The sequence below is a fragment of the Pimephales promelas genome, chromosome 5, assembly GCF_988280905.1.
Source record: "Pimephales promelas chromosome 5, fPimPro1.hap1.1, whole genome shotgun sequence".
In the NCBI taxonomy this organism is placed as follows: domain Eukaryota; kingdom Metazoa; phylum Chordata; class Actinopteri; order Cypriniformes; family Leuciscidae; genus Pimephales; species Pimephales promelas.
In genome coordinates, this window is record NC_142773.1 from 39,269,746 (window position 1) to 39,290,970 (window position 21,225).

The window sequence follows — 21,225 nt, forward strand, 5'->3', positions numbered from 1 at the left end:
TTGATTACTGTCATTTTAATGGGGTAATTGCTATTTTTTTACAGTCTATTGGTAATGGTTATTTATTGGACTGAACAATCCCAGAGGCGTTTCAGATCTCAAATTCAAGGCTTGAATTTGAAAGGTTATTTTAGATAAAATAGCTAGGCTATGTGGAGAAAAATTATAATAAGGTAAATATTAGGGATCAGCATATTACAGCCTGTTTATGAAAACTAGAAACAGTTAAGGGTATTTTAGAGATGTCATAGTTGCAGCGCAACAAAAAAATGTAAACCTCCAACTGAACTGAAAATATGACGTGATAATATTATAAGATAATTCTTTCATATGGGTTTGCCGTAATGTAATGTAGGCCTATAGTTATAATTTAATATAGTTTTATGGTTATGTGGGGCATGGTTATGTTTAATAATTTTGCACAGTAATCTGACAATAAATGTGGCACACCCAGTTTTTCAAATACACACCCAAATTCTCTTTTCTGGCTACGCTACTGGTTTTTAACAGAGATACCTTCGAAATGACTATTTTGAAAGTGGATGGCTTATGGCTATTTGCTATAGGAAGCAGAAAAAGTTAAGGTGATATTTTGCAGACTTCACCAATGGAGAAAAAATGGAGAATTTCGTGTAAAACTCAGCACTTGGTCGTTAGACCACCGTTTCCATGAGATTTATTAGTTTCAGATTATCAATAGACTCGTAATAAATTTAACATTGATTATATTTAATATGAAAATATAATATAATGAATAATATTTTTCACACAGAATTTTGCCGTTTGAGTCAAGAGAATTAAAAAATAAATCCAAAATTTGTTGAGTTAGCCAATGTGCAGCTGTTAGTTCGGGGCACGAGGACGGAATGTTTCGGTGCAACGTAGCTGAATGTACCATCTCTGCTCTGGGGGGGCGATATTCATAAGATACTGGTTTTTTTTTTATGAATATTTACATATTTGTACATACTGTGTAGATTGGAATAAACTCTTTAGTAATAAAGACGTATATATAATGCTAAATTAGTATAACCTGCATTGTATCCTTCCATATGAACAATGACATTTAGCAGGACACCCCTCTATCAGCTATAAGTTCGTGTTACCCGACTTCCTCGGTCTCTTTCTGTAATAGTGAGTCCGGCGGAGAAGTTCAGCTCGAACCGCTTGTCACTTTTCAAACTCTTCGAAAGTAAGTAAAACTTTAGTTTCCACTAACACGATAGTGGTAAATATGTTTCACTTTTATCGTGTTATTGCTGAAGTGTTCCGCTGTCCGTGTCGCGCCACGTGGGTGCGAATGAAACTCATGAGTTTAATCCGCTGCAGAATTTAAAACTCCTTGAACTTGATCCAACTCCATACACATCATACACTATCTCATGAGTTTATAAAGCATCTGGAGTTGATACTGACAGACAGCACACATGACGTTGAAGTTTGTTTCATATGTTCATAAACAGGGTGGGTCATATGAAGCATCTGTAACGGATCTGTGTGTGTGTCATCTAATCCTGACCTACAGGTCTCTGCTGGTTTAAATCTGGGTTAGACGTGTTGTTGTTACTCGGGTTTATTTGCTTTTTGTGTCCTTCAAGCCAAAGTCAGTTATTTTGCATAAATAAAACGGAGATCTAACGTTATGTCACATGGTAACTTGCAATGAGTTTCTTCATCTTTCTTTTCAACATCACTTTCTCATTCTTTTCACCTCAAACTAATGTAAATTTCATAATTTATGTATCTGAAATACAATTAAATATTTTATTTAAAAAAAACCCGTTCCATTTGTTACCATTACGACACGAGCTAAATCATAAAAATACTTCTAAAGCATTTATGAATGTGAAGTACAACATTTACTAATAAATTATTAAAATCAACTTGTACATGAGTTAACATGAACTAACAATGAACAGTTGTGTTTATTAACAAACGTTAACACAAAGATGAATAAATAAATTTCTAGTTATTGTTAGTTAATGCATTAATTAATGGGACCTTATTGTAAAGTGAAATAATAAATAATACAACTTGATTGGCGATGACAAACAATAAAATGTTAAATTAACTCCATATGTCATAGTAAACATGTCAAAATGACATTTGGTGACACTGGAAACTGTAACCATGTACACTAACTTGGCATAAAACCTTGTTATTGGCTTATTAGTTTGTTGTAATAAAATGCATGGCATGTTTGTAACCTGAAAGTTGGATTTAGTTTTAGTGTGAAATTTGGCATGACCAAATTTTCACCATTATAAGGTAGGGAATGTTTGTTGGGATTGGGGAATGTAATCCTCCTCCCATCCTTAAATATTTTTGTCTTATTTTCAACTTGATTGTTGCCATTTACAGCATTTATTTGTGCAAAACTGGCAAAATATTGTAAATACTTTAATTGCTGTTGGAGTTCTCTGCACTTTTGCTTTTCACATCACAGCTTAGGTTAAAGGGATACTTCACCTCTGGAAAGATGAATGTGTATTTAAAATGGGTCATTTATGTAGAAGAAATGTTAAAGTATTTTTGATTTTGGAGCTTTCTAGACTGAGAAAAGCCAGAAAATGTATTTTTGGCTTATGTGGATGAGAGACAACAACTCCCAGAATGCACTTGTTTCGCTGCCCTAGGAAGCCACGCCTACCGGTAACAGAGCGCAGTAGTTAAACAACAAGTCTAGGCTACTAGTGATGAGTCTGACCAAAAATGTGTTTCGAGATCGCCCAAAATGTCTGGGATTGGGCTTTTGCGTTCTACAGTCGCCATTCATCATGTTTACTGTGGCGGGCGGGACGAGTGAGGGCCGCGGGAGAACGGCGCAAGGCCAGTGGCGTGATTACCGATGAGCGACACCTGTGAGACGCACCGGTCTCGTATCTCTCACGGAGGAGCGGGAATTTTCTTAGCAATGTTAAAACGCACATCAACCGATCACTTGTTTAGCGTTCACGTAAACACTACATTCAGATTCACCAATCGGACTGAATTTAGTTCGATTGAAACAAAAGCTGTGCATGTAAACAATGAATGGCGACTGCAGAACGCAAAAGCTGAATCCCGGACATCGACGGCCGGACATGTCCGGGAAAAAGAGGATGGTAACCCCGACTACCCGGCTTTCTCCACAGAACAAGAGCCTGCTAGCTTAGCTTCCAAAAAAAGATGGCCGACACTAGTGTTGTCTAAAAACTCGGTACTTCGGTACCAAGTCGGTACTAATAAAAAAAAAATGTTACGGTACCAGCTTTTCTAGGTACCGAGTACCAGGTTAATCCAGTTCTGTTCTAGACGCGATGTCTGAAACGTGCACAGTTGCGTCCTCTTTATAACGCTGATATGGCTTTCTCTCTCTCTCTGAATGCACTTGTTGAAACGAAAGGAGGAAAGAGCCACATATGGAAATATTTTGGATTAGGCTAATGTCACGTCGCCATAAGAGGCCGATTACATGCAAATTCGCAATTTCAAATATAGGCGCGATTCAAGCGCGCTCATAATAAAAACTCGTTGGCGTTGCATAGCAACGACAGACGCCGCGTGAGAGCAAGCGCTTTGGAAAGAATAAGCACGCGCAAAAATATAATTAAAAAACACGCGCGACATGTGAACGGCCTCTAAAGTGCTTTCGGGGTAGTTTTACGAGTACATGAGCACAGTAGTATCCACCCGACACCAGAGTACTGGTATTAGTATTGTCATTTAATGTCAGTGCCAGTTCTTGGCGTATTCTTGCCTTTATAACTCAGCAGGTTTAAAAAGCCTTTTTAAAATTAAATATGAATGCAGTTTTAGATTAATAAAAGGACAGTCAAGTCAAATAAAACATGTTTTATGGTAATGCTACAAAGATACCATTCATCAACATTACTTAGTTATCAACACATTGAGTGAACAATATATTTTTACAACATTAATTCATGTTTGAAAATTTTATTTATTACAAACACCTGATTGTTCATGTTTGTTCACTTAATTCATTGTGCATTAAATAAATAATGGATTAAAACTTTACAAACAACTTTAAAAATGTGTTGGTGTATACTATTGTTTATTTTAGGTCATTTTATGTAATCTTTTTCTAAAGTGTTTATAATACAAATGTACAGTTTCCATACTTGTAACCGTGATAAACACTTAAATATATGTAAATTTAAACTAAGCTTTGGTACCGAAATTGGTACCGAGAACCGTGAATTTTAACTGGTATTGGTACCGAATACTGAAATTTTGGTACCGTGACAACATTAGCCGACACTATGAGTTCATTCTGTGAGTGAGATCGCCCTCTATGGGCGGGATGAGAATGTGCGGGACAGACCCACTACTGACTGTAGTCTTTAGCCTCTGGACAAAAAATCCAGAGGATTTTTTTCCAGACAAAGGGATCTCAGGGGGATATGAGGGTGGAAAGCACGGTAATTCAAAAATACTACAGGTTTTCTACTAATACTTAATGCTAAATCCTGAAGTATCCCTTTAATTTCTAGTGAAAGGCGTTGGGATTATGTGCGTGTTTCTGTTGTTTTTTTCCTGTGGTTCCAGTTACTCGTCAGATGGCATTTTATTACTAGAATGATTATAGCTTAAAACATGTGTTGTAATCAACAGTATGTATGTAGCCTAATCAAGTTGAAAATTAGCCAGAATAAATTGAGGCTTTTGGCTGTAACTTTGTGCAACTTGTTGGATATGGATAAAAGCAAAAAATAAAAATAATTGTACATTGTTTTGCTCAACGTGCATGGCTTTAAAAAAAAAGTTAAATATCCTTTTACATTTATTTATCAAAGGGACAACAACAATTTAGCTAATTCTGTCATCTGTTGACCATCTTTGGCCAGACTGTCATCTTTCCGACAAAATCTCACTGTCTGAATGCAAAACGTCTTGTAGTTCCCTTGATGAATCGCTGTGAAAGCATTTTCATGAACTGACTTCTGCTGGAGTTAACCGGCTGCTCTGCAAGGCTTCTAGATGCGCTTGGTTGTTCCCATCTCTGCCTTCGTTTACTGTCTAACATCAGCTCAAACTAATTCTTCAGCATATTTTATTTGTTTTTCCTTATATGCTGTAATTGAGCTAGAGGATGGAGAACCAGTTGGGGTCTCGAGCCAAAGAAGATACTAGACACGAAAAGACAAGGAATCTGCCCAATTCAAAAGACGGAAAGAGAGAGCGCACTCGTTCTTCCAAGTCTGAAAATCTAGGTTCTGAAGAGGGTCATTTCCATCATGATCGGACCTCTCATGGCGTTAGAGGAGAGAAGGTTTGGTTCAACAGCAGCCTAAATGAGAAGGCCAACGATGCCAGTCAGACCACTGGGAGCGGGAACCCTCCAGTTTCGTCATCCAAAGACCGAATTCCCCGCACCTTGGTCTTCAGGGCTAAACGAAACGGTGCACAACAATCCCAAGAGAAGGAGAACCAAACGTACACGCGTTCCTACGCGTCACACCCACAGCCGAGGGGTTCGACCCACCAGCGTTCATCGTCTGAACCCCAGAGGGATCGGCATTTCCCAAAAAGTAACAGGAAGAGGGTCTTCTCCGAGACAGAGCGCGCCCCTCATAAAAGGGACAAGTATGGCTAGTTTAGGGGCATGGGACAATTTACTTTTGTAGAAGAAATGGTGTGTTTTTGTGTGTTTGTAGACCGTATTAGATTGCCTCAAGCTGGTTTGTGTTGTGTCACCATTGGCTGCTGGGTGAAAGTTGATCAGTGTGAAACTAATCCGACGGCTTTAGCACGCAAAGTCTGTGCTATTGTCTGAAGCCAGTGTCAGCAAAAAAAATGAATGAAAGGAGTTTTAGTGGTTGAAGGGACTTGGACAATCAATCCAAATAACCATTGTACAAAATCAAAATCGATGTGAATGCAAGACCTGCACGATACAGTTTTGTCGTCATCGTAAAGTTAGCCAAGCATAAAGTGGGTGTTTACAGAATGCACAAGTTTATTGGTTGGTATAGTTATATATTGCCAAACATTCCTTTTTTGTCAGCACATTTTATTGTTCATATAACTTCTTTTCATTGCTTGTTTGTTTATTGTTATCTGCCTTGTTCTCAGTGAGTGACAATATAAGCACAATTGCCCTATTTAGCTAGTTATTGCTAGTCATGGCTGCCTTATTTACACCAGCAGTTAACTAGTCCTTCATGGTCACTAAAAGTTTAATCTTGCTCAACAAGTTTTGTTTTTCTCCTCCAGCTTTTGGAGATTCTGACTTATTTATTTTTTGTAATAGAAAAATGCCAATTAAAATTGAAATTTTAAATTGAAAAAAAATATATATATATATATATTAGGGCTGTCGAACGATTAATCGCATTCAAAATAAAAGTTTGTGTTTATATAATATATGTGGGTGCACTGTGTATAATTATTTTATATATATAAATATACACACACATGCTTGTATATATTTAAGAAACATTTTCATGTATATACTCTATATAGATTTATTTATAATTTATATTATATATATAAATATTTTATATATAAATAACATTTTCGTAAAATAACATAATCGTTTGACAGCCCTAGTTTTGAGTTGTTTGTTGACCGTATTAGATTGCTTCAAAAATATTTTAGAAAACACTAAAATAACACATCATAGATCTGAATGAATGAAATAATCTTATTAAATACTTGTTTTTACTTTTTAAGTGTTGTTTAAGTGTTCCCTTTATTTTTTTGAGCAGCATATATATATATATATATATATATATATATATATATATATATGAAGAGTTCAGATGCAAAAGCCTCTAAATGCCATTTGAAATTTTCTTCTTTAATGATGATTTTTATGAAACTTGTATATTTAAGTTCAGTAATTTCACTTAAATGGCAATGATAATTACCTATTAATTGTTATTTAAGTGAAATTACTGAACTTAAATATACAAGTTTCATAAAAATCATCATTAAAGAAGAAAATTTCAAATGGCATTTAGAGGCTTTTGCATCTGAACTCTTCATATATATATTTTCATTTGTATTGGCTGCCAAAAAATGTAGCTTGAATGTAAGAAAAATGTCTGAGTTATTGCATATTCAATTTAAGATACAAATTCTTGAGAATTTGTAAGCTGTCATAATATGTGTGAATACAGGAGAGGAAATGTGGCACGTGGTGCTTGGCTTGTTCCGCTTGAGTTATATTTGCTTTATGTTTTTAATGCATTTGTCATGCACAATTACTCATGAATGAATTACTTTAAAATGCATTGAAGACTTACATTTTGAATTCTGACTTTTTTCCTTTACGTCTCTTTCTTGTATGTTTGCTCTTTGACACTAAAACTTCCACGTCTACTTTTTTTATGTTTTTAGCATCACAATGAGTGGACTTCAGGGACTCGCCCAGGAGAACATCTGGTTTGACAAGTCCAGATACGACGAGGCCGAGAGATGCTTCTACGAGACCAAGAACGGCGTCCCTCAGACATCTCAGGTACTGACCACTAGAGATCAGGATGCTGTAGCAAACAGCACAAGTTGAGGGTCTAAAACTCCCTCATTTGGGTTGTCATACAAACTGATATAAGGCTGTAGTTGTCCCAATGAATCCGCATGACAACATGTTTATTCAGCTGCTCTATGTCCATCTATCCAGGTGTCTGCTTTTTCTTTTCACTGCACTCACAGCGCTTCATTATGTGCCTCACCTGTGTATGTTTGTTTGCTTGCATGCTTGCTTGCATGCTCACTCTCTGCCTCTTGCTGGTTTGTTTGACATGGGCCTTTTTACCCCGCTGTATCCTTCCAGGAGAGAGATTCTAGTGCCATCCTGCAGGACATTGCTAAAGCCCGACAGAATATCCAGCAATCCCTAGCCGGAGTGAGTACTGCCCCCAAAATGAAAGAACTCATCATAATCTCAACTCTTGGTATTAATCTTATTTTGGAGCATACTGAATTTGTACTGTAATCTCCATGTGAACCGCCTTTAACTAGAGTGATTACTGACGCTCTGTTATTGTCGTCCTGCATGGGACCACTTTGAAGGGCTGATTTAAATCTACGTCATGAAACTTTAACCAAGTTGGAGGTGAAATGAACAGGACAGGTTGTCATTCAGCTGCTGATCACCACACAAGATTGAAGCTACAGTACAAACACTCTCCCTCCCAAAATATCCCCGTGCTATTTTAGCATGTTTACGGAGCCCCCTCTGTGCCTTTGGCTGGGAGAACAAAATCAGCTGTAGATGTGGATTAGTAAACTGTACATGCAGATTACTCGTGTACACAATTTTGTGACCTGTAAAATGATTTTGAGTGCCAGATTTTATATATACAACTCAAAAAACAAAACAAAAAAAGAATTCAATTTAGAAGAAAAGTTACACATAGCACCTTTAAGTTTAAAACCTCAAAAAACATGTATGTATATATATATATATATATATATAGTTTTTTTTTGCTATGTGTAACATTTCTTCTAAAATGAATTCTTTTTTTTATTGCATGTGTGTGAAAGGTTGTAATCACACATTACAATGATCCACTTGTGAGGTTTTGCTATTGGATGTGACGTGCATGCGTGTTTCCGAGCCTCTCTCCTTTTATATACAGTCTAATCGACGGCACTGCAGCGAACAACATGAGTCTGATAACACAAACACTCCTGCCTCCAGCACAACACACACTCCACAATCTGAAACATAACCTAGAGAGGTCACTAAAAAATACATATGCACTTTAAACCGAAATTATTTATTTATTATTTTAATATATATGGGCTGTAACGGTTCACAAAATTAAGAAAGCAATGGCAGAGAAATTTCCTCGATTTTTACAATTTTTTTTTATTTATTCTGACTAACATCATAAAGTTTTTTTTTTTTTTTAACAATGATGAAGCTATACTTGACCCATCTCTGGGGTGTCAAATTATAGTAGTAGTTATAAACTAAGGTTTATGATTAACATTTGAGGGCAGCAATTTTATTCATAATGTCGAAATAATGATAATAACTCGAAAGCAAAACTATTAAAAAAAAAAAATTTGGGAGTGGAAATGCCAGCCATGATCTACTGGTAACAATGGTAATTTATTGTCTTTTGTATTTCTAAGTAAGTGTGAGTTTTCCTACATCTTAAAACTTTTAATTTTATAAATGGGGATAATTATTGAAGGATGAGCAAATAATGTTTCGGTCATCGCATTAAAAATAACATTGACAATGCTTGGCATAAGTGTACACACCCATGCTGAAGTTGACTAAAACATCTTCTTTTGGAAATTGATCTTAATGCCTTAATTTAAAAAATGAGGAAAAATCCAACCTTTAAGGACACAAAACATTTCTTTTATGAAGGAATAATGTATTGTACTAAATAAATGTTCTTCCTTAAAATACAGGTCAGGACTGCTGTATTTTGCAGTAAAGCAAACAAATCTTAATTTTGTGGATGGGTTTGCATTAAAACACTTATCAAAACACGGTCAAAAGCTTTTCACAGAGACATGTTTGCATCATGCTGGGTGTGAATAATATGCCTTTACTTTTGAGAACTGTGATTTAAACCAAGGAAGATTTACATTTGTGATTTTTGCAAAAAAAAGTTGCAAACTTTGGATCTGCTGCACTCTTTTAGCTGACTTAAAGTTATTTAGCTTGTGAACCATTTTATTTATCCAGTTCATTTTAGGGTAAATCTATGAAATCATATGCACAGATTCTAAACTGAACTGCTTCAATACTTAAAAGGCTGCATAATATTCCCAAAACAGACAGAATCTCCCACGGTCTCTTCTCACTGATTGTGCAGTATTTGATTCCTCTGTCAGCAGTTATTTTACACCTCCCACATCATCAAAGCATATGCGTTCTAGACACTTTCCACAAATACACCGACTAAGATTGACACCTCAAAGATTTTATATAATCCACTTGCAATGTCATGCAAGTGGATCTAGCTTGATCTCCTTCCGTTCACAACATGACATCTTTATTTGTGTTGCAATGCATGTGCTGTGCTCTGTCGTTCTCAGTCTTGTTCATCTGTCGTCATTCACATTATAAAAGGAAGCAGGTTGCTTTGCAGTTGTCTGAAGATGTTAGTGTGTGTTTGTGGTTTATGCTTCTATGGCATGTTCTTGGTCTGACTCAGTTTCAAGCGAGCAGACCTCACAAATACACTGCAAACATATTCTTGCAAGCTTTTATTTGCTTCTTGAAAAACTACAAAGATATGTGTGCAACTGTAATTTTATTAAAAGAGCTATGCACAGTTGTACAAATATATTTAAGCAACCTATTTACCTCTTTGAAGGGATTGTGACATGAGAAATCAAATTTGCTTTACTTTTGACATCTGAGAGCTTAAAACATCCTCCTTGTTATAAACAAAGCACTTATTTAATCAAGCTCCAAAAATGGCTTGTTTGGATATTGTGGGATTGCGACAACTTGTGGGTGAATATATTCATATATAATTGCATATATAATTATACATCATCGCATCATAGGCTCCTCCCACTGGTGTTCAACCCATTACAATCGCTGATTACACTGTATACAAACGCGCATTCAGTTTCAGACAAACTCTGCGAGAATAGCGAATGGGTGTTATTACAACCTGATATCATGGCAATTCGTACAAATTTTATGAGGTCGTGAATTCGTTACAATTCGTACGACCTCACTCGTATTTAGCAAAGATCTTCCATATTTTACGCGTTGGCCAATTCGTACGAATGACTTACACCTGGCCCCGCCCCTAAACCTATCCATCACTTGAGTTTAGACAAATCGTACGAATTCGTACAAGTGAGGTTGTATGAATTAGTACGAATTAGCCACTTTTTAATCACTCGTACGAATTGGTCATGAGATAGCGTTGGTTATTACTGTTTGCTTTGAAATGACCTTAGCCAATCGAATATGGCTATTTACTGACAAGCCTTAAAGGAGCCTCCCCTTAAAATGATTATTTTTGTGCAAGTAAACTTTATTAACATTATAAGTGAACCCCAAGAAACATATTATAAAAAGAAATCATGTCATGTACCCTTTTTAAAGTGAAGCAAAAACTGAATGTCAATAAACAGTTAATCAATGCACGCATCTCTTCTATGAAAGCTTGTTTCCTCCACCAAATAAAAAAAAAATATTTTTTCTAGAATTGTGTGTTATAAAGTCAGAATTGTGAAAGATAAATTCGCAATTCTGAGAATAAAGTCAGTCTTTTTTCCCCTCAGAATTGTTTATATCTAACAATTCTGATAAACGAAAGCAGCCAAAAATGCAAGTTTCTGACTTTATAGCTCGCAAATGCAAGTTTATTTCCTGCAATTTTGAAAAAAAAAGTCACAATTGTGAGAGAAAGCTGCAATTATCTTTTTAAATTGTTTTGTTCCCTGGTGGAAACAAGTTTCCATACTCCTCTGAAGTCTGTCTTTCTTTGAATTTGAATAGAGTAAAACTCAGTTTCTGTTATAGCAGTTTATCTGTCTCTCCTCTGATTTGTTTTCTGGTGGTGGTGGTTAAATGTGAATCTCTCAGGTGAAGACTTCTCTACAGGCTAGTAAAGGGCACACACGCTCTCAAAAACCACGGGAGAGGAAGACCGTAAGTGCTCTGGGCCGGTTCAGTTGCTCATCTGTGTGAAAAGCATGTGAATGGAGCCTGGAGCAGCGTGGATCATACACACATATCTGCTTGACTCATCTAAACAGCCTGTTTACTGTGTGACTAGTGTTTTTATGGAGTTTTTTTACACATTAAAGGAGTAGTTCACTTTTAAAAAAAAACTTTTGCTGAAAATTTACTCACTCCCATGTCATCCAAGATGTCCACGTCTTTCTTTCTTCAGTCGAAAAGAAATTAAGGTTTTTGATGAAAACATTCCAGGATTTTCTCCATATAATGGACTTCATTGGGAACCAAACGGTTCAAGGTCCAAATAAGAGTTTCAGTGCAGCTTTAAACACCAGACGATGAATAAGGGTCTTATCTAGGACCCTTCGAGTCATGACTCGAAAAAAGATTTGTTCATTTTGATGAACGAGTTTGAACAGGATAGTCACGAATGTGCATCACAGAACATTTGCGCTTATAAAACTTAAACTTTTTTTATTTATTTTTTTAAATGACCAATCGTTTCGCTAGATAAGACCCTTATTCATCGTCTGGTGTCGTTTAAAGCCCTTTGAAGCTGCACTGAAACTCTCATTTGGACCTTGAACCGTTTGGTTCCCATTGAAGTCTATTATATGGAGAAAATCCTGGAATGTTTTCATCAAAACCCTTAATTTACTCACCCCTATGCCATCCAAGATGTCCACGTCTTTCTTTCTTCAGTCGAAAAGAAATTATCAGCAAGTTTTTTTTAAACGTGAACTCATTTAAGAGCACAGACGTCATGCATGACTGTGTTTTCATGCATTGGTTTAAAGATTTAGCGTTCACCAAAGTAAATTGCATGCAAATCAAGTGGGAATTTATTTATTTTATTTCAATGTTTCAAACATCATATCCTGCTATAAATGCATATCTGGTTTCCTTTTTTTTTTTTTTTTTTTTAATTTGCCAACCCTGTTGTTGGGCATGATAGTTGCAGCCCTGCATGGTGTGATTTTAACAGTCCGCTCTTTACGAGATGTAATTCACTAATGTTCATTTCTCCTCCATCTGATTTGCAGAGTCAGAATGCCAGTAAGCCTGAGGATCAGAGTGAGCTGGTCTCTCGTTTCAAGAGTCTAGAACTGGACAACAAGAATCTGCACAAAGGTACACATGAGAAAAGGCTGATCCAAAACCTAGCAAGCAATTTTTTTTCTTTGACTTGAAGGCTGTTCGATGCTGTTCGTACACAACAGCGATTTGGAGTGACTTGAAGTCAAGACACTGTGATTGTTAGCGATGCAATGTGGGAATGTCCATAAATGCACAATTGGCTTTCCTACCCACTAAGATCAATATAAAAAGCCTATGTTGTCACTAGGGTTGGGAACAGATTGACACAGTTTGAGCATATTGTGATCAGTGTGAGATTAATGGTGTGTTTGGTTTATCAGTGGTAGATGATCTAAGAGCCACACTGTCCAAACTGGAGTCCAGAATGGCCATATTGGAGAAAGGACAATCCCCGGCTTCAAAGTCTGTTACCGTCATCAAGGTACTTGTGAGATACCGCCCATCTTGAAGTCAATAATAACAAGGCCGCCTTGTGCATTAAGCAAATACAGCCGTAATAATTCACACACCATGTGTATTGTTTTATCTGAAGGCAACGCCCAAGGTTGAGAAACATAACGGCGCTGCTGATGATGATGACGACGACATTGACCTGTTTGGCAGCGATGAGGAAGATGAGGAGGCCGAGCGCATCAAAGCAGAGAGGGTGAAGGAGTACTCCCAGAGGAAAGCCAAAAAACCAGCCCTCATCGCCAAATCATCCATCCTGCTGGACGTCAAACCTGTACGAGACCTTCAGCACACACAGTCTTTAAACCTATCAAGCTTAATATCTTTGAGTATATCATGTTTCTTTCATTGATCAGTGGGACGATGAGACCGATATGTCCAAGCTGGAAGGGTGTGTGCGCTCCATACAGATGGACGGGCTCCTGTGGGGAGCTTCGAAGCTGGTTCCTGTCGGCTACGGCATCAAAAAGCTGCAGATCAACTGTGTGGTAGAAGACGATAAAGTAGGAACAGACATTCTGGAAGAGGAGATCACCAAATACGAGGACTACGTAAGTGCACAATGTTTTTGGTTGAATCGTGATGATAAAAAAAAATTGTGGTCCCTTATCTTCTATTAAACATATATATAATTTTTTTTTTCTCATCCAATTTCCATTACTGTAACGTGTCCAAATATTGTACTTTAGCATTTTTACTTTATTATAGTAATTGTTTTATATGCTGTAGAATAATACTGATTATATTATAATGATGTGTATTTTACAAATGGGTTTATATAATTATTGCATTACAGTATTTTTTTATAAAATGGAGGAAAACATTAACTTGATATTCATGAAAATAACTATATGAAGAGTTCAGATGCAAAAGCCTCTAAATGCTAGGGATGCACCGAAATGAAAATTCTTGGCCGAAACCGAAAACCGAAAAAGAGGAAACCAAGGCCGAAAACCGAAACACCGAAAGAAATTATGCCAATTATCAGTATCATTGCATTTATGGCTATGATTGTGTACAAACGTTACTAAAATCAAGGCATTGCAATTGCATAAATTAATATAAATAAATAAATTACAAATTATGCAAATATTTATTTAGCACAATGCACAGTATAAAATAAAATTCAAACTAAAATGTTTTTGACCCCACTCGTGTACATTAAATAATAATCTTATGGCCTGCAGAAAGGTTTTAAAATTAAATGTTCTCTCAAAAACAAAGCCGAGTGCAAACTTCTTCTCATCACACCAGCACCCTTTGCACGTCTAAATTAGTTTCTTACATTTTAAAAATGTAGCATACAATAGCATAAAAAGCCTTTTTAAATGAACAAAGGTCCATGATTAATACAAATGTACATGAAACTTAACAAAACATGTTTAGTGAATGTAGAAAAATATTTAAGAGAGCATTTAGTTCTATACATACATGTTCCCATATATATTTTTTTGTAATGTCACACAAGTAATAATCTCAGGGTTTACTGGGTTTTACATGATTATTTTTGTATTGGTGGTGGTATACTAAAAAATAAACATTGTCATGTGTTTATCTTTCTTCTTCTCACCGATTCCTAATGGTTAGAGGACAGTTACTTGAGTCGTCCCCTGTCGTTTCAAGGAATAGTACAACGGAGAGCGGGTCCAGTAAAACGCCTCGACCGTTTGGAGCGGTGCGCGCGCTGTCTGAGGAGACTTGCGCATACTTTCGCCTGCCTCCGCAGCGCGAGTCTCCACAGTTACTTGACCCGCTCGCATCCGGAGTCGTTGTCATGGCGGCGCGCATTGTTTAGAGCAGATATAGGTGGATAAACAAGGCTTCCGTCTCCTCGCGGGTTCAGATTCACTGAAATACGTCCGCACCGCAAACATGTTGCTTCAGACAAGCACGTGCAGGTCGCGGTTTCTGTTTGCGTCATCACAACATTTCGGCCGTATTGTTTCGGTGATAAAAGTCTTTCGGCCGAAAACCGAAAATGCACTTTTGGGCCATTTTCGGCCGAAAATTTTCGGTGGCCGAATATTCGGTGCATCCCTACTAAATGCCATTTGAAATTTTCTTCTTTAATGATGATTTTTATCAAACTTGTATATTTAAGTTCAGTAATTTCACTTAAATAACAATTAATAGGTAATTATCATTGCCATTTAAGTGAAATCAGTGAACTTAAATATACAAGCCTGATCAAAATTATCATTCTAGAAGAAAATTTCAAATGGCACTTGGAGGCTTTTGCATCTGAACTCTTCATATAATTTAAAATATACTGAAAAAACATCACATTGACGAACCATATTAGACTAATAGTCTTAATTTATGCATTATATATTATACAATTAATTGAAAAAAAGGTATTTGTCATTATAAAATCAGTAAAACAATTTTTATGCGTATATTTATTGCTTTATAGAAATTAATAAAAGGAAAAGTTGTAAAGAAAAATGTACGTAATTATCATTCAAGTAAATTGCTTTATTATATAAATCTGAAATTAAATGTATACATTTTATTGCATATTTATCACAATGACAAAAAAACATATTTAGTCTTAATAAGCTTATGCATTATATTTTTAAAAGCAAAATATTATAATTTTTTTGTAATTTTGTGACTTGCAGCGGAATACTGATGATGTTATATTTCTGTAAAAACAATTTGCAAATTTGTGTATATTGCATTAAAGTAATTTTAATAAAATAATTCAGGAAAATTGGAGGACAAACTAATCTTAATTGTAATGAAAATAGAAATAAGTTTTATAAAAAAAATGTATGAAATATTTAAAAAAATATATATATATATTAGGGCTGTGCAAAAGTTAATTGCGATTAATCGCATCCAAAATAAAAGTCTGTTTTACATAATATATTTGAGTGTGCTGTATATAATTATTTTGTATATATAAATACCTATGCATGCATGTATATATTTAAGAATTATTTGCGCTTGAATTCTGTATATATATATATATATATAAATACATAATCTATATTATATAAATATAAATATTTTATATAGGAATAACACATTTTCTTAAACATATACATGCATGTGTGTCTATTTATATATACAAAATAATTATATACAGCACACACAAATATACTATGTAAACACAGACTTTTATTTTGGATGAGATTAATCGCAATTAACTTTTGCACAGCCCTAATATATATATATATATATGCATGCATGCTGTGGGTATCAGTACATATTTATGATGATGACAAAAAAACATGTTGCTCTTCAATTATTTACAATATACATTTTAAAGTAAAACAGTAAATTGTTTGTAAAATGTTTGGGTGAAATATGAACGGAGATGTTTGTGACATTTTTACTCTGATAAGATTTCTAAAATGTTTTTAAAAAGTTTTATTGACCAAAACTACATTGATTCCTCATTTTGTTGTAGGTCCAGAGTGTTGATATTGCTGCCTTCAACAAGATCTGAGCCTCTCACCACGGAGAACCACCTCACACTGGGTTATGCTGCTTTTGTATCACACGGTTTCCAATAAACTGTTCAGCCACGTGCACAAACTCACTGCATTGACTCTTTATTTGTATGCTGTTTATTCCTGTCCCGGTTTTACAAGTTTCCATTATATGCATTCTTTATATTTTAACTATTATTCTTTATTTAAAGGACAAGTTCACCCAAAAATGAAAAATGTAACAAAGATATGTTGTGGTCAGAGTGCTCCTTTTCATAACGGTTGCATGGGCGGTTTTACAATAACAAGCTACTGGAAGAAAACAAACACCATGAAGGTGAGTGAACAATGACATGCTTTTGATTTCTGGATGAACTGCCTTTTAAACAAAATGAGTGCACAGAATGAATTACTAAGTTGAGAAGCTGAAAGTTTGACAGAGTTTCAAAGTGGACCCCAGTCCAACCCAGAAACCAGGGTAGAGAGGTTGGGCAAACACAGTCTGCTCTCGATGCAGCAAAAACATGGTATCGTCTGCCAGAGAAACGCTATAAAACGCAAGAGTTCCAGCACCACAATCGAGATAAACGCCGACTCTGTGTGGCGTTGGAGTGTGTATTTCTACACTAAACTCACTGTGCCGGAACAAACAAAGAGAATCGGAGAAATCTAAACTCCACGATTTTGAGTTGCATCCCAGTTTTCGGTCCATAGTCCCTCCAGTCCTGGGAATTGATTTGTAGGAAACTCCAATAGAAGCTCCTCCAGCACCGCCCCACTCCACCTCCCAGTATCCGCATCCAGACAGAGCTTCAGTGCACAGGACCTGAGCCCAGCTGCTGAAGCGCTCGGGGTGATCGGGGTACGGCTGAGGCTCCGGGACCGCCATGACCTCTGTGTGATCTCCAGAAAGACGGAGGAAATAGTTGGCGGTGTTTAAGTCTAATGTCAAATCACAGCAGTCTGAAAGAGGAAAGATACTTGGCTTATAATTCTCGTCTAATAATTTACATTGCATGGCTCTCTGGAGTCTTCTTCTGATTGGTCAATTGCAACATTCTGTGGTCAGTTATTCCCCGTTATACTACATGGCTGTTGAATGCTTGATTCTGATAAGTTAGTCATCGAAAATCAAGTGCATGGGGCTGCGTGGTTTTTTTTTATCCTATTTTCCGTTATTAAAGTTAATTATGCGCAGTGATATGGAACTGTAATGCGGTCAAACCTGCCTGAAACTACTTTAGCCGTGCTTTTCCCTGAAAATAATTGCACGCCTTTAGAACGTTCTCAACTAGAATCAAGAAGAAACGTATTTTTTCGCACCATAAACGACCACTGTCGTTTTTTTTTTTTTTGGGTCGAAATTTTGAGTTTCTCCAATCTTCTTGAAACTCTGGATTCTGATAGAGGGCCATGGGACTTAGACCTGAGTGCAAAAATGGAGTCTCTAGACCCTTCCAGAGCTGAGATATTGAGATCCCACGTAGCACTTATCCCATGATAAAAATAGTGGGTTCACGGACGGTGGAATTTCAGGACGGCCCTTGGTGCCACAGACTCAGGGGGCCTCCGTGAGTGCAGTAAAATGGTTTTCATCCCAAAATTTTGAAAGCCAAGCTTAAAAACCACGTGTCCAAAAACCCCTATTTGTCCAATATCCCACTATTTTTATAATGGCATAAATGCAACGTGGGATCTCAATATCTCAGCTCAGGAAGGGTCTAGAGACTCCATTTTTGCACTCAGGTTTAAGTCTCATGGCCCTCTATCAGAATCCAGAGTTTTGAGAAGATTGGAGAAACTTCATTTTTCGCCCCCCCCCCCCAAAAAAACGAAAGGGGTACCACTGTCGGGGTTTTTTTTGGGTTGAATATTTGAGTTTCGATTATCTCAGCTCTGGAAGGGTCTAGAGGCTCCATTTTTGCACTCAGGTTTAAGTCTCATGGCCCTCTATCAGAATCCAGAGTTTTGAGAAGATTGGAGAAACTTCATTTTTCGCCCCCCCCCAAAAAAAAACGAAAGGGGTACCACTGTTGGGGTTTTTTTTTGGGTTGAATTTTTGAGTTTCGATATCTCAGCTCTGGAAGGGTCTAGAGCCTCCATTTTTGCACTCAGGTTTAAGTCTCATGGCCCTCTATCAGAATCCAGAGTTTTGAGAAGATTGGAGAAACTTCATTTTTCGCCCCCCCCAAAAAAAACCGAAAGGGGTAACACTGTCGGGGTTTTTTTTTGGGTTGAATATTTGAGTTTTGATTATCTCAGCTCTGGAAGGGTCTAGAGGCTCCATTTTTGCACTCAGGTTTAAGTCTCATGGCCCTCTATCAGAATCTAGAGTTTTGAGAAGATTGGAGAAACTTCATTTTTCGCCCAAAAAAAAAAAAAACGAAAGGGGTACCACTGTCGTTTTTTTTCGGGTCGAATTTTTGAGTTTCGATATCTCAGCTCTGGAAGGGTCTAGAGCCTCCATTTTTGCACTCAGGTTTAAGTCTCATGGCCCTCTATCAGAATCCAGAGTTTTGAGAAGATTGGAGAAACTTCATTTTTCGCCCCCCCCAAAAAAACGAAAGGGGTACCACTGTCGTTTTTTTTTTGGGTCGAATTTTTGAGTTTCGATATCTCAGCTCTGGAAGGGTCTAGAGCCTCCATTTTTGCACTCAGGTTTAAGTCTCATGGCCCTCTATCAGAATCCAGAGTTTTGAGAAGATTGGAGAAACTTCATTTTTCGCCCCCCCAAAAAAACGAAAGGGGTACCACTGTCGTTTTTTTTTTGGGTCGAATTTTTGAGTTTCGATATCTCAGCTCTGGAAGGGTCTAGAGCCTCCATTTTTGCACTCAGGTTTAAGTCTCATGGCCCTCTATCAGAATCCAGAGTTTTGAGAAGATTGGAGAAACTTCGTTTTTCGCCCCCCCAAAAAAAACGAAAGGGGTACCACTGTCGTTTTTTTTTCGGGTCGAATTTTTGAGTTTCGATATCTCAGCTCTGGAAGGGTCTAGAGCCTACATTTTTGCACTCAGGTTTAAGTCTCATGGCCCTCTATCAGAATCCAGAGTTTTGAGAAGATTGGAGAAACTTCATTTTTCGCCCCCCCCCCCCAAAAAAAACGTAAGGGGTACCACTGTCGTTTTTTTTTTTTGGGTCGAATTTTTGAGTTTCGATATCTCAGCTCTGGAAGGGTCTAGAGCCTCCATTTTTGCACTCAGGTTTAAGTCTCATGGCCCTCTATCAGAATCCATAGTTTTGAGAAGATTGGAGAAACTTCATTTTTCGCCCCCCCCCCCCAAAAAAACAAAAGGGGTACCACTGTCGTTTTTTTTTTGGGTCGAATTTTTGAGTTTCGATATCTCAGCTCTGGAAGGGTCTAGAGCCTCCATTTTTGCACTCAGGTTTAAGTCTCATGGCCCTCTATCAGAATCCAGAGTTTTGAGAAGATTGGAGAAACTTCATTTTTCGCCCGAAAAAAAAAACGAAAGGGGTACCACTGTTGTTTTTTTTTGGGTCGAATTTTTGAGTTTTGATATCTCAGCTCTGGAAGGGTCTGGAGCCTCCATTTTTGCACTCAGGTTTAAGTCTCATGGCCCTCTATCAGAATCCAGAGTTTTGAGAAGATTGGAGAAACTTCATTTTTCGCCCCCCCAAAAAAACGAAAGGGGTACCACTGTCGTTTTTTTTTCGGGTCGAATTTTTGAGTTTCGATATCTCAGCTCTGGAAGGGTCTAGAGCCTCCATTTTTGCACTCAGGTTTAAGTCTCATGGCCCTTTATCAGAATCCAGAGTTTTGAGAAGATTGGAGAAACTTCATTTTTCGCCCCCCCCCCCCAAAAAAAACGAAAGGGGTACCACTGTCGTTTTTTTTGGGTCGAATTTTTGAGTTTCGATATCTCAGCTCTGGAAGGGTCTAGAGCCTCCATTTTTGCACTCAGGTTTAAGTCTCATGGCCCTCTATCAGAATCCAGAGTTTTGAGAAGATTGGAGAAACTTCATTTTTCGCCCCCCCAAAAAAAACGAAAGGGGTACCACTGTCGTTTTTTTTTTTGGGTCGAATTTTTGAGTTTCGATATCTCAGCTCTGGAAGGGTCTAGAGCCTCAATTTTTGCACTCAGGTTTAAGTCTCATGGCCCTCTATCAGAATCCAGAGTTTTGAGAAGATTGGAGAAACTTCATTTTTCGCCCCCCCCAAAAAAACCGAAAGGGGTACCACTGTCGTTTTTTTTTTTGGGTCGAATTTTTGAGTTTCGATATCTCAGCTCTGGAAGGGTCTAGAGCCTTCATTTTTGCACTCAGGTTTAAGTCTCATGGCCCTCCATCAGAATCCAGAGTTTTGAGAAGATTGGAGAAACTTCATTTTTCGCCGAAAAAAAAAACAACGAAAGGGGTGCCACTGTCGTTTTTTTTGGGGGTCGAATTTTTGAGTTTCGATATCTCAGCTCTGGAAGGGTCTAGAGCCTCCATTTTTGCACTCAGGTTTAAGTCTCATGGCCCTCTATCAGAATCCAGAGTTTTGAGAAGATTGGAGAAACTTCATTTTTCACCCCCCAAAAAAAACGAAAGGGGTACCACTGTCGTTTTTTTTTTCGGGTCGAATTTTTGAGTTTCGATATCTCAGCTCTGGAAGGGTCTAG

At 37.2% G+C, this 21,225-nt stretch overlaps 2 protein-coding genes across 5 annotated transcripts in view; one reads left to right on the forward strand and one right to left on the reverse strand.

Moving 5' to 3' along the window:
* The first annotated feature begins 1,058 nt into the window (after positions 1-1,058).
* On the forward strand, positions 1,059-16,715 carry eef1da (eukaryotic translation elongation factor 1 delta a (guanine nucleotide exchange protein)). 4 transcript variants are annotated; one of them, XM_039676215.2, is made up of 9 exons: positions 1,059-1,192; positions 7,345-7,465; positions 7,781-7,852; positions 11,525-11,590; positions 12,664-12,751; positions 13,039-13,139; positions 13,251-13,442; positions 13,525-13,719; positions 16,584-16,715. In XM_039676215.2, exons 2-9 carry the CDS (start codon positions 7,352-7,354, stop codon positions 16,620-16,622), a joined length of 867 nt encoding a protein of 288 aa, XP_039532149.2. In that variant the 5' UTR covers positions 1,059-1,192; positions 7,345-7,351; the 3' UTR covers positions 16,623-16,715. The 4 variants fall into 4 exon arrangements, with proteins under 4 accessions (XP_039532149.2, XP_088987632.1, XP_039532150.2 ...); XM_089131506.1 differs by lacking the exon at positions 11,525-11,590; XM_039676216.2 differs by lacking the exon at positions 7,781-7,852.
* A 133-nt stretch (positions 16,716-16,848) lies between these two features.
* The window catches only part of ftr87 (finTRIM family, member 87), a 69,999-nt gene continuing 65,622 nt past the window's right edge, over positions 16,849-21,225 (reverse strand). The window contains exon 7 of the mRNA XM_039676209.2: positions 16,849-17,568. Coding sequence (XP_039532143.2) covers positions 17,018-17,568 — 551 coding nt within the window. The 3' untranslated portion in view covers positions 16,849-17,017. The remainder of the gene's footprint in view (positions 17,569-21,225) is intronic.